This window comes from Plodia interpunctella, chromosome Z (assembly GCF_027563975.2).
Source record: "Plodia interpunctella isolate USDA-ARS_2022_Savannah chromosome Z, ilPloInte3.2, whole genome shotgun sequence".
In the NCBI taxonomy this organism is placed as follows: Eukaryota; Metazoa; Arthropoda; class Insecta; order Lepidoptera; family Pyralidae; genus Plodia; species Plodia interpunctella.
Window position 1 is genome coordinate 9201362 of NC_071324.2, and position 14603 is coordinate 9215964.

A 14603-nucleotide genomic window follows, 5' to 3' on the forward strand; every position below is an offset into this window, starting at 1 on the left:
GGTTTAGGTGTATTATGTTTATTGTTTTGTGTGTGTTGATTGTGGTGCTAAACGACTAAAAACCCGAGGTTCCATTTCACTTCTCACTTCTCACTATCGAATCGATTCGAATTAAGACGCAGCGAACTAAGCACATCGCGGTGTGGTTGTCGTTGCTTCACAATGGTGCACTGTGATTGGTTAGCCCCTCCGAAGCCGAAACGGGTCGCTAGTAAATTTATAAAACATGTCAGTTATTTTGTTACAACTGAATTATAAGAATAAAACTCGTATTTTAATAGGTACTACCTAATTATAAGTTTCTTTTAGGTAATGTTCTTTTATGTTAAAAATTATTTTGTTTTTCAGTAGGCTTATTAGGCTTTTATTGTTTTCTAAGATCATAGTTACATGTATTTAAGATTACAGTTACATGAATTTAAAATTTAATGCGTCTTCCTTAAAACAATTTCAAGTTTCATACAAACTGGCCCCCTTTAGTTCTTCCCTTCTGGATAGAATTTCCGTCGGGTAGTATATTTCTCTGTGCCAAATTTCATTCAGACCCGTTTAGTAGATATTGCGTGAAACGCTTACACACATAAGTATAGACACAGTCAAGCAAAAATTTTTGAAAAAAGTATTGTTGATTTTTGTGTACTCTATAGAGGCCCTATAGTTGTTTGAATAACGAAGATATTCAATCATGTACATTATATATTTACATTTTTATGTATAAGTACCTACTTATTATAAATATATTTAAAAACTCGATGATCAATCTTTCTTAATGATGTCAGCTTTCTACTGCGAGGTGGTTGGCGATAGGTACAGTTACCTAGAATTTATCTTAATTTATTCATTAACAAAAGTTTCTATAAAATTTTAACCATCAACAGGTCAGGCAGAACCGAACGCGGTCAGATTATCGCATTGATTTTGACCAAGCAATAGTTGATAAGAGTGATCTTGATAATAAACGTACCATAACTGTACTTTTGATTTAGCATTGATATATTTTACGTCCGCAGTGACAGAGATAAGGTATGATAATTGAAATTGGGCTTGTATTGATAGGTATGTTTTTTCTGTGAAATTTTTGGGTTTGGGCGCTAAACGTTGACTGCGGATGCGTGTGCGTTTATTATATCGAATTGTCACTGGATACGTGACGTGTTTGTTATAATTTGATACAGTAATCGCGAACGCATCCCATATAAAAATGTACAAGATGTGTAATACGAGAACGCGTACGCGTTACATAAAGCTTTATTGGGAACCTTAGCTTAATTTGAACAGATTTTGTGTAGTCGCAATATACGTTCGTGTGAAGGGCAAGCCCGAACGACCTGTCTACGCATATTAATTTTTTAAAATAAATTAACATAATAAATTTTACCCACTGATAATGTATGTACTTTACGTACAGTGATTTGATTTGACATAACCACCCGAACGAAAAATAGTCCTCTGTCAAACGAACTGACTCATCTAACCGCAGCTGCCAATTATAGTGCTAATTGCGATAACTGAATTTGGTTACGCTACGGGAGTCCTGCAGTTTCCTGGTATACGGGGAAGTTAGCCATAAAATATTGATAGAAATTTTACTTCGGTTCTTTATTTTGGGGAGGTAATTCACGCGGGCGAAGCCGCGGCTAACGCTAGCGATTAGATGTTTTCCTAGTTAGTAAAACCACGTGTTTATTTTGCTTGGCACGTAGATAATGTATAAAAATGACTGTACAAACTTAACTAATGAAACTTTACTTTGATGTTTACTTTAATTGGGTACTTATTTATATTATTTAACTAGCGTCCCGTCCTGGCTTTGCTTGGTTAAAAGCATAATAAATTAGAGACCTAAACTTGCTTAAGAATCACACTATCTATTGGTGAAAGCCGCATGAAAGTAGTTTTTGAGTTTATCGCGAACAGACAGCCAGACGCGGCAGAGGACTTTGTTTATAAAAGATACTCGTATATAGAAGTCTAATAAAAATATACTAGTTAATATTGGTTACCACTTTTGGATTTGAAGGGAATATTAAATGAACCTTTTAGGCGATCTTTACCAGAACATTTTAATGCCACTGGTACGTGATCCGATGCTTTTTATTTTTAGCCCCGCAAGGATCAAGAATAATCTACATATATTTTGTGATACTTGGACCCCGCAATGAACTGAATTTTGAAAGTTCTTTTTTTATTTAAGTTATGTTGTTTGGTAATAGTCTCCCATATAATTGTTCCTAGAATACTAGATTTAGAAAGGTGATGTTAAAAAGGATAGATTTAGTGTTATTGGTCTTGTTAAAATGCAATTTATATAGTGCATAACTTATCTCTGCTAGAATGCATCGATTTAGAAAGGACATCGCGCGCGGTTTCAGCATCAATAGATCTGCTACATTTCCTTCCTCAGACATATTTTTATTTATTTATTTAATATTTTATTTTATTAATAACACGTAAATATATGTGAACGTAGTAGGCCTTATCTATGTGCTGATAGCGTACCAGCACTATAGTCTTCCTCTGCAACGTCGGCCACTTTCTGGGAAACACAATGGAATGCCTTTCGCCCATTTTGCAAAACATTGATCACTCTCTCTCTTACCTGTTCGATTTCCCGGTGTTTTCCCTAGTCATTGAACGTCGGAGCCCAAAGTCCGCTTTCCTATTTTTTCGTCTCCACTTCGCATGGTCGTCGGCACCATAGTTGTCAGAGCAATGGCGCGCATATCATCCTTGACGACATCAAACCAGCATGTCTCGGGTTTGCATTGACCACTGTCTGCCTTTAATTTGAGTCTTATGTCTTCTGTGTCCTATGTCTTATGATGATGATGATGACATGAGTCATAAAACTAAAATTAAATTGCTGCATAATTTTGAGCAAAGGCAAGCTCAAAATTATGTGTAGATATTATGTATTACTAGAGACAAATTTGCTCACTATGCTTGTATAAGGTACGCAAAAGATTGCCGAAAAATTCGTCATTCATTTCTGAGAAATACTCATCATTTATTACACAAATAATCCTTCCATTACATAAGTTTCTAGTTTACTTATAACATGTTACTTAGCAGTAATATATACTTCCACTAAGTTATATGTGACAAAGATCCCTCGAGACAGAAAAGGGAACTTTCCTAGTTAGTAGACTGACACCTCAATCACTTTGACGGATTCTCTATGCTAATATGGGTTCATGCAATAGTTCATTTCGTTACTATAATAATCGTAGACGTAATATTTAATTCACATAGCATAATTCACATTACATACTATTTACAATGTATTCTGAAATTAGGCCTTCACATCAAAATTATACTAATACTAGCTTTTTACCCGCGGCCTCGGCTGCGTCAGTTTCCCACGGAGATAGTGTATTGTATGGGTTGAAAGGTACTATATATAAATTCCTTGCAATATTTCACTAATGTCAGTTGATCAACTTCATATGATCACTTTCATATTTATAGTAGAATATTAATTGAGATCGAAAAAATTAATTTTATTTCAGTAATTTGTTTTAAAGAATATTTATTTATTTATTTATTTTATTGCAGATGCGTTTATAACGTATCTATATAAACAACGAACGTATACTTTCTCATTTTCAGTCCTTTTTGTTTTAAGAGCTAATTGCTCAGTCGCACTCCGTCACTTTGACGTCTCTCAACAGACAACGCTCAAAATGTATGAAGTTTCGATGTGCGTCATTCAACGCACGTCATTGTCGGAACCTACAGAAAACAACGGATCACGTCGGAGCGCGACTGAAAAATGAGGCATGGCTCTTAGTCGGTTTCGAAGACAATAATACAACGGAAACAGATTTCGCATTTCAAAATACACTCAGCGCCATCTACTGATTTTTGTAGTACTGAAATTTTAAATACTTATGCATTGACATAGTCGTTTAAATTGCAAATCCCACGTCAATGCGCGTTTTTGGGATAAAAGGCATGTCGCCCATCCCCATTTTATGAATATCTGTTAGATTTGAGTAGTTCGGATACTAAATTCAAATTTTAATGACGCAAAATGACCAAGTTGCCCCTAGTTCACCCCCGTAGAGATAGAATTTCCAAAATTCCTTTCTCAGCTGACTTATATCCATAATCTTCCTTCCTGCCAAATTTTGTCGATTTATTTGAAATTCACTCAATAAATGTAAATATATTTGTACAAATTACACAGATTGAGCTAGGCCCAAAGTAAGTTCTAGACTTGTGTTACGGGATATCTAACTCAACGATACTATATTTTATAACAAATACATATATAGATAATCCTCCAAGACCCGGTTCAATCGGAAAAAGATCATTTGCCAATCCGGGAACCTCTGAACCTCTCGGTTCAGAAGCAAGCAGTTCACCACTGCGTCACCGAGGTCGTCAATATAGGTATTTATTTGTCGATTTATTTGACATTCACTCAGTGAATGTAGGTTTTCGCAAATACCACGGGTAGAATAGTTTTTCCGGAATGAAAGGTGTAAACCCCATGTTATTTTCCATTACACTTAATTATAAATATGCGAAATTTCAAGAAGATTAATTGAGTAGATAATGCGTGGAAGAGGTAACAAACTTACTTTCTCATTTCTAATATTAGTTATATTACAAAATTTTTGTTTTTGTTTAGTCTATCATTCTTGTAATTAACTCATTGTTTACAAAGAAAGCAGACAGTTAATTAAAAAACAAGTTTATTTTCACACGGTATAAGTAAGTCTCTCTAGACATCATAGAGAGAAATTATGCAGACACCGCGATCTTTGTATAAAGTACATGATTAATTTTGTTAATTCCACCTTCAAACAGATGGAAAATTCAATCAATCTTTAGAGTATATTAGGCTAAACCTAAATGTAGGCGCACGTCGAGGTGTAGCCGAAACAATTAAACAAGACTAGCCCGCACCTTCGCCCCCGTGTATTGGAAACAAAAGTGATTTTCATACAATCTTTCACCCAAAAAGTAATTTGGATCCCCAAATTACTTGGTTTGAAAAAAATAGCCTATTTCGGAACGGGTATATGAAACTACCTGGTCCGTCAGATAAGCGATACATGCTTAGCGCTAAGTGTGGGCCGTTGAGTGTTGTCGATTTATTATTATTTATTAGCTAACTACGTTTTCCGAGCCAAGGCCTTCCGCTTTGTAGTAGCTAGACATTTCATGTATAGGTCTTTAGTTAATCATATCAATCTGTTGGTTGGCCTTTATAGCTCCATATCATCTCAATATCCCAGTTATTTGTCGTTGGTACTCAGTACTGATATTTTATTTGTCCATGTACCTATTATAATAAGTGGGTACTTTTAGATATTATGTTTGCTCTTTTGTTCGGCTTTTTTGAAATGCTCAGTAATAAGAGTAATTCCGCAAAAAAATGTTTTGTTTATATGGATTACATAAAGTTTTGTATCTGTGAGATAAACAAATGAAAAAACACCTTAAGAGGCCTTTTTAAAAGTAGTTAGTAAAAGTGCCTAAATAAAATGCCGTGTAAAAAATATTTAAAATATTAATCAAAACTAGAGAGCAAATTTTAGAATAAAAAAAAAACATTTTATTTGTGCCTCATATATATGGCAAACTATTTGTAGGTTTTACACTAATTACATGAGATAATAACAAATATATATAAACAAAGTCCTCTGCCGCGTCTGTCTGTTCGCGATAAACTCAAAAATTACTGCACGGATTTTCATGTGGTTTTCACCAATAGATAGTATGATTCCTGAGGAAGGTACAAGTATATAATTTATTATGTTTTACCCGAGCGAAGTCGGGACGGGCGGCTTTTAGTATGTACTTTTTATACTACTGAGCAAGCAAACGGATATGCGGCTCACCTGATGGAAAATGGTCACCACAGCCTATACTATAACCTGCATATCATATTGTATCGTGTGAGGTTGCCATAAATCTATAGGAGAAAAAAAAGGGGGATAAATAGGGGGTATGTTCAGTACTCTACTGATCACTGAACAGAACGGAGAAACCATGAATGAGAATGAGAGACTCAACAGTATACTGTTGAGCGGTATCCTGGTTTCTCCCGCCGTTGTGGAGTGTCGGAACTAAGAGATCTCTTTCATACTTTTTCCACACCACGTCCCGGGGTTTTTGGCATCCTGACTTATCTGATTATTGGCACGCATGTCATACATGACTACATCAAGACAGCACTTCTTGGGCTTGTCCCTTCTGCTAAGAGATACATCACGAACACTTGTGTAATTTAGCCCATTTTATTTTATTTCAGTAGTATTAATGACAACAGCCACTCTTGAACTCTTGACCTGACTGTCATGTCACCAAATAAATGCCCACAGAACTATAAATAATAGAGCAGACTAAATATCTAAGTACTGATTTATACTTATTTCAAGTTCGAATTTTGTATGGCAGAAAGAGGTAGATAAATCAATAAAAAAAAAATTAAATCAATATAGAAAATGACTGACAACTGACAGTCAGTTGTCTACTGGGCGTGAAAAACTGATAAGGAATGTGCATTTTCTTGACGAGTACGATGTATGAGAAAGCGTGCGAAGTCGTCGAAGTAGAAGTATTTTATCAGTGACTAATACTTTATGATAATTTCACTTTATCATCATCTGAGATGAATAGCTAACTTAGTGCTTATAAAAATCTAATTTCTTCACTACACTTGAGTATTTTTCTTTAGGAAAAACTCAGTCCAATGATTAATAACACAAAAAATAGAGATAATTTTTATTTATTTAATTATATTCTATTAATCTCTTAAAATGTATCTTTTTTCGGGATATCATGTCGTCTCCATACGAATACCAAGACCATGTCCTTAGACATCGATGGTGCCATAAACTGCAACACAGTAAAATAGGGCTTTACGTGTTAATCGATACAAACAGGCAAAGCCCCCATCTCTAGCACGAGCGGCGAATATAAAGTGTGCCGGAAAATATTGTCGAGGACAATGTTTTATGTTGTAATAACTATGGCTCTTCACTTTCTGACTATTCTAATTATTTTCTTGGGAAATAATGTAAAAAATACACTATTATAATGGAATATGATGAGATAACAGGTAATTTTAATGACACGTGTAAAGTGAAATAATATTGAATAATTTGTCACTAAATTGAGCACAGTACAGGGTGAGTGTAAGAAATCTATCTCTATATGGGATAAGTCTGCAGTTGTATATGTATTAATTTAAATCTGTGTACCTTCTTATTTTCGTACACTAAAATAGTTACAAACAGTAATCTTGCTAATATTATAAATGCGAAAGTTTGTAAGGATGTATGTAAGTATGTATTTATGTATATATTTATTCACTATGTATGTATACGTATATATGTGTGTGTGTGTATGTATGTTTGTTAGTCTTTCACGCAAAATGTACTGGACCGATTGTTATGAAATTTGGTACTTATAATTTCAATATTTCCATGGGAGCGAAGCCCCGGGCGCAGTTAGTTATGATATATATCATTTTGATGAGGCTAGTTCAAAAACTACACCTAGTTACGTTTAAAAGTTTCGATACTATAATGAAATCATAAGACGATTAATTGTAATTTTCTTACGATTTGATGAACAATTTGAAGAAAACAATTGCCAGCACAATTTTCTTTTTTCTCTTTGTAGATCATTTGTAGTAATTTATAAATTCGCAAAGGTTATACTTAATTTAGCATTTTAAATGTTCTCTATTTCGAGTACTCATACTGATAGAATCGACCACGGTTGTGCGGACAGTACCTCATATATTTTTGACCGCTGTCCTTCTACGCTTACAAATTAGGAACTCGTACCATTGTGTAATGTTCCGTGGTTTGTCCCGTACACATTTCTAATGAGGTGTATTAATTGTGTAGATTAACTTCTAACGAATATTTACAATGGATAAAAAAAACCTAATTTGTGTAATATAGGATTTAAATAACTAGATGTTGCCCGGGACCTCGGTCTGCGGGAATTTTGAGTTAAAATATAGTCTAAGTATAGCAATTTTAGATAATGTACCTTCGTAATGGTGATATATTTTTTTAAATCGGTTCGGTAGTTTCGGAGTTACCCGCCTCTAACATACAAACTAACAAACGCTTACCTCTATATAATATAGCCTGTCTGTCATCAGAGAATGCGATTTAATTATTGGTTAACCGCCTCCAAGCTCGTGCGCTTTGAAATAAACTAAGAGTCGGCTGTGATATTACGACCGGCCGCCTCCCTATCATCAATCCTCTTTGAGAATGCTGTTATTGATTATCCGCTGTCAAGCCTCGCTTTGTACAGTCGACTGCATGTTAAGCTACCTTGCATCTTTAGGCCGCGGTAATAGTGACGAGTTTACTATGAATCTGGATGGTTTGAGGTGCTGTGCTGGAGCTGGAGGTGTTTGCTGTGATATATTAAGGCGAGAACCACACGCCATAGGCTTTATACAAATAATGTGTATTTCTTTCAGCCCGATGATTGGCGGGCGAGGTGACCATGTGGGCATACATCATCGCGGCCACGCGCGGGGATTCCCGTCACTCGATTCAGAAGCGGGACGCCACAGCCAACGCAGCCGACGATCATTTGTACACGTAATATTTTTTCTACACTTTTGATATCAGCTTTTAGAAATAACAGAAATGCTAAATCATTTAAGTGAGTTTGTATATTAACATTAATATTTACATGTCGGTGCATTATTGGTGGCAAATATACAATTTTCTATTATATTCTACAATAATGTTTATCCAAAGGTGATGATCATGAATCAGATGGATAGAAAAACTCACTTGGTACTGGAAAAATTTGAACCTGGGACCTTTCGGTCACGGTCGGACGTCTTAACCACTGGACTACCACCGCTCAAAAGCAGTACCTACACTGTTGATTTCATATTTTTACTTCCGAAATCCAAAGGCGAATATTTATTAAAATTCAAGCGGCTATTGAAACCTAACCTCGCAAGCAAGATTTCTAACACATCGATGTTTGATAAGTGGATAAAGTAAACATCATAATTCGAAGGGCGCCGCCGTGACCTGCCTTCAAATCAGCTCCAGCCCTGTCCCTAAGTTCTCATCATTGAACAAGAAATGTTGCTCGCCATAGTACAATGTTTTACAACATTTATAAGCAAGTGATGTCGTACATAACGATGGCTGAAGAGAGAGAGAGAGATGGATATAACTCTAACGACGAGTAGATACATTGTTCTTCAAAATGTTGAATTAATAAAAGGACATTTAAAAAGACATTTCTCTCTTTCATCCTCGCGTGTTCCATTTTCATTGTTGGCTGCGATGCCCCAAAGCAATGGTAGGTGGAAACAAATACATTTCGAAGATTCAGCTATTTTTTAATGAGTCGTATGCCTAAATTCAACACTCTTTGAGAATGTTGTTGTTGCCTCGTATGACACAACAGAATATGGAATTATCCTATTCTACGACGGGAAAAACAAGCCAAAATTGTTGTTTGTCAGCAACCAATTGTGTATCCATTAATCGTCTCGTACAACATCGACAGCTGAATAATAATCATCAATATACATAAAACTCTTCCGTTACTGAGTGACTGACTAACTGACTGACTGACAGATAATGTACAGCCGAAACTACTGGGCGTAGGAAGCTGAAATTTGGCATGTAGGTTACTTGGTAAGAGAATAACTTCGTAGCACGTGACACAAATTCGAAGCATCTCTGGTTGAAAATCACCCTAATAAGCGTTCGACTTCTTATAAACGACTTATGTGACTAATTAAGGTTCAAGTCGAAAGTAAATATTAAACTTGGCCGCAGTCATTATTCTAATTCTAAAACAAACAACGCGCCTCAGTAGATGAGGTGAGCGTCAAATAAGGTACAGTCGAAATCATATAAAGTTATGCTGCTTGCGCGTACGCGGTGTGTTTATTGTTTCGTTCAATAAAGTAATATTGTTTTGGTATATTCCCTAACTTATTCGTTTTTGGGATTAAACTTTATTACAAAAACTTTTATTGTCGTCAGAGATCTTATAGCATTCAACGCCTGACAAAAATCCCATGTTCGTGCTGTAAACGGTTGAAAAGTTCCCTCGTTTAGGGCCGACCGGGGTTGCACCGTCACATATATGCTTGTCATGGAAACTGAAGCGACTTGGGAAATTTCAACTATGTACATAGTAGTTATCAACTGGAAGTATGAGAAATCGAAATAGCAAGATTTGATTGCAGACAACGGGTCAGGTGGAACTAAATAAAAACAAGTAATGTTATTCATTTGTACACGAGTTTTCATTTGCATGTAGTAGGTTATATGCAAGTTGCAATATAACTGTACCCTTGTCGGAACGGATGGCGCGTTTTATACAAAGGAGTGTCAATGTGTTGTTCACACTAAGCGTCCGCTCGCCGCGTATTTCATAACTCTTTTGTGAATTTTCAAGCACTTTCGCATTTTATATTGCGCCTCTTCTATCCTTCACAGTAATCGTATTTATGAAATCTAGGTATTAAAACAGGGATGTCGATGTCGAATCTACATAAAACATTAGTTACATAACATTTTCATTATTGATCACAAATTCGCTCGTTTATGGCCTAATAGAAAGTTGGTTTAATACTGCACTATGAGATCTAAGAACATATACTTACTTAACTTTTGAATAAAAATTACTGTACGATAATTTTCGTTTTTCGACTTTAGTGCGTATATAATTAAAAGCGGCTTCCATTCATCGTCTTCTATCCACTGTATAGTCGTGTACCCAAAACCTTTATGGTCAAATTAGCCCAAAAGCATCTGCTTCTTATGAAACCAGTATATTCCGACATAATTTTCTCCTGAATTCATAAAATGCACTTTATTGTCAGCAGGTACCGAGATGGCAAGGTATTCGCGGTGTCCACGGCTCCGCGAGCTACCCCCGGCCCGTCAGGGCTGAACACAAGGGAAACCAGCTGTAGCTCCCGGTACTACGCCAACCAGTCTCTGCCGCAGACCTCGTCCGCGTTGAACGTGCAAAACGAGTACAGGAACCAGATGGAGGAAGGCATCGAACCTTTTGAAGAGGTCAGTTAGCGCTAATTAAAGTATACCATAATACAATTCTGATGTCTGTGATCGTTACCCTTAGAAATCCAAACCACAGATTTTTTTTTGTTAGAAGAGACGAGAGAAGGAGCGAGTTATGTGCAAAGAGCTTGGCCCGATTGCTCCGTTGCGACCACGCAGCACGTTGAGGCTCCGTTGTTTTGACATGTATGTGTGGCGACGTACATCGGAACAATTTCTGTGTTATTCTGCGTTGATCCGTCAACGGACGTCAACATATACCTATGTTGACGTGACGTATGAAATACTTCTGATTGCAAATACCTACAAATGAAATTGAATCCTTGGAAATAAGAATCCAAAGAACTCCTAGAATCATACACGTGTATTATACCACTTTACCCTTTGAATATCTACCTAACGAGCATAAGCTTTCTTAATGAGGCAAATAAGAATCGATTTACGACCGCTTATAGCAATTTTCAACTCTGAAAGAAACGGAGATCATCGCTAATGTATGAAGACGGTACGGCATTTCCACCACATGCTTCAGGTAAAGGAAAAAATCGTGAGGAAACCGGACTACCCGCCACTAGATGGCGGGGTAACCGTAAAAGTCATGTAGGATGGCATTAGGTGAAACCAGTGTTTGCAATAACACACTCGATATGATGGCATTTCGCATGTAGATCGGATTCAAATATGTAGACAGTATTTAGAGATTATCTCAATGAACTTATTACATCTAAAAAGGGGTGGTAGCGCGTCGTCTCGTCTGGGAAAAATTCTGAAATGATGAACATATTGTACCGTACAGTGTGTATATTGATGCGATTAGGGTTTGGATTTGAACCCTTTTAGCGAACACGGTATGCATATGATTTCTACCAGCCGCCGTGAAAGTTGTGGTATTTATAGTTATCTTCATTGATTTTTAGGGTGGTCTTTTTCATAGTCGGATTCTTCTTGGCCGAGAGTCGTGATCGTTACGTGGAATGAAACAAGTCCAACGACTTGGCAATATTAATGGATTGGTTTGCCATTGCCTTCTCCATTTCACATGATAATCGACCAGAGTGCAGGTGTCCTTATGATGTTTTTCTTCCCGGGAATGAGTCAGATTAATGTACAAACTCGTGCGGCATGAATAGGATTCGAAGCCGAGACCTTCCGTCTCACAGGCGAGCGTCTTAACCATTACACCACCACCGCTTCAAATTACCGCCGCTATAATATGCCGCTATAATAACAAAATATATATAATACGGAACCTTATATTGGTGAATCCGACTCGCACTTGGCCAGTATTTTGTTATTAGTTCTATTTAATTAATATTTTTTTTGTTTTCAATTACATCCGTTTAACTTCACCTTAATTCAACTAAAACGTTTTGATTACAAATATCCGGTTAATGGCGATGAAGCATTGGAAAATGATCAAGTTAATGCATTAACTTTGAAAGTGGCAATTAGACATATTAGGTTGAACAGTGACCGTTGGTGGCAATCAGTATTTATGGGGCTATGTCCACAAACTGACGAGCGTTCAAAAGTAAAGTTCAATCAGAGACATGTATTCAACTAAATATGTAACTTGCAGAAAAAAAACTTATATAGGTCATTATCTGGGATTATTATATTTTTAGTTTAGACTAAAAATACAGAACTAGCTGCGCCCCGCGGCTTTGCTATCGTGTGAAATATCGGGATAAAAAGTGCTTTCTATCAGTGTACCAAATTTCACAGCAATCCGTCCCGTAGATTTTGCGTGAAAGAATAAAAATCATACACACATATATCCTCAGAAAAACGCATTTATATATTAAATAGGACACATGTATTTTTTACTTTCTTAATTTCGAAAATGAAAAAACATCTTGGGTGGATCAATTTTCCGACCCATAGACGGTGAAGCATGTAGGATAAATTTTATTTTTAACTTCAGATTGTAAACATTCATAAACTCGTGTTAACGAAAATAAATTTATATTAGCACTTTTTTTTTTTTTAAATGTAGAACAGATAAGGTTTACGCCTACCCTGATTGATGTGTACACGCACGTAGGTACTCATCTCACTCGCAGATCAGAACACCGTTTTGGTGTATTTCTTTACTGTCAATGTTTTACGGCAGGGTCGTCACGGATGGCCCTCCGACGCCGCCTGTTGCGCGGCTCCACTCCTCGCTGTCATTGTTTAGTTTCGCTGCCTTGAGCACGCACCGGCCAACCAACAAATTCCAACCAATCGTTCATTTCCTTCCCGACTCAACAACCTGCGGACGTAGAACCTTAGTCATTTTAATTGCCTCACTCATAACTATTAGTGGTAACTAAATTCCTTTAATTGGAGTCTATACTCGGTGTCGTGCCTTATATCAATTACGTTGATAGCGATCTCTATTTGAGGTAATGACTCCATTTGTATTGAAGACTCTGTGATGGACAGGAGTCGTCGCAGTGAAATAAGAGTGTCTTGTGGCTGGAGCGGCTGCAAGGACAACATGAGCCCAGTGTATACTATTCCTAAGATCGGCTTGAACAGCGTGGGTGGCATAGCACCGGTGAGTTTCACTTCTAGTTTCGTCCGAATTGCACAGTATTATTAATTTCTAATCTAGCGAAAATGCTACACAACGCTATTTAACTCAGGCAATGATCAATGACTCCGCCCGCCCATCCAAGCGTCTTAATGTAACAATGAAAATTACGATCCTATTACAACTCAAAATAAAAGAATTTTATCCACCTACTCCAATACACATTGCATATTATGATGAGTTTCTTTGTACACTTGGCAATTTACGTGGGTACGTTAAGTATATTTACACGACTTCCTAAAAGAGAAACAGTGTGTTATTTCTTTCTTATTGAAAACATAATGATCTACTGAGTTAATTAGGTTCTCGTTTGAAAACAAGTGTAGTTTAATTATTACAAACGGTATTGTTGTTTCCCTGCGGCGTTTTGTGGCAAAATGTAATTATATTGTGTCGTATAATGTCATCATTCGTCATTTTATTGATGATCACTAATTCAATTGTTCACTAGGGAGTTAAAAAATAAAGTTTTAATGCGATAAAACGACATGTGTTACAATATTATTTATGAAGAAATTGATGTACTTAGAAAATAAAATACATTGAATATGTGGAAAACTGTTTTTTCCTACAGAAATCTCAGCGAACCCGAGAGGAAAGAGATAGAAAAGCACACAGCTACCTACTGAGAGAGGACATTAAATTTATTTATTTTCTAATTCAGGGTGGGTTGCACCATTTAGCTTTAACGAAGCGCCGCTAACGTTATAAAATGCGTACTTTGCGTTTTCCTACGCAGCTCAGAGTTAACGTCACCATAACAGTGACTGGTATCCTAATGGGAAGCAGGCGTGACAATATCTTCGTAATATTGCACGAACGTAAGATCTTTTGGAAAATTCCGTAGCGTTAAAAATATTGTGTGGCGTGTGGTTCCGCTCTAGAATAGGCATTCCCGTAGATATCCTACGGAGCGACTAAGGAACACAAAGCGTAGGCTTCTGATTGGCAACAATAATATTCCCAAGGAG

At 36.6% G+C, this 14603-nt stretch overlaps 1 protein-coding gene across 8 annotated transcripts in view; it reads left to right on the forward strand.

Moving 5' to 3' along the window:
• LOC128683005 (cyclic nucleotide-gated cation channel subunit A-like) overlaps window positions 1-14603 on the forward strand; it is a 36185-nt gene that overhangs the window by 8950 nt on the left and 12632 nt on the right. For 2 of the 8 annotated variants that reach the window (XM_053768120.2, XM_053768122.2), the window contains exons 2-3: window positions 8465-8588; window positions 10853-11051. In XM_053768120.2, coding sequence (XP_053624095.1) covers window positions 8491-8588; window positions 10853-11051 — 297 coding nt within the window. In that variant the 5' untranslated portion in view covers window positions 8465-8490. Of the gene's footprint in view, window positions 1-8464; window positions 8589-10852; window positions 11052-13238; window positions 13597-14603 lie in introns of those variants that run through there. The other 6 variants (XM_053768121.2, XM_053768123.2, XM_053768127.1 and 3 more) reach the window with 4 other exon arrangements.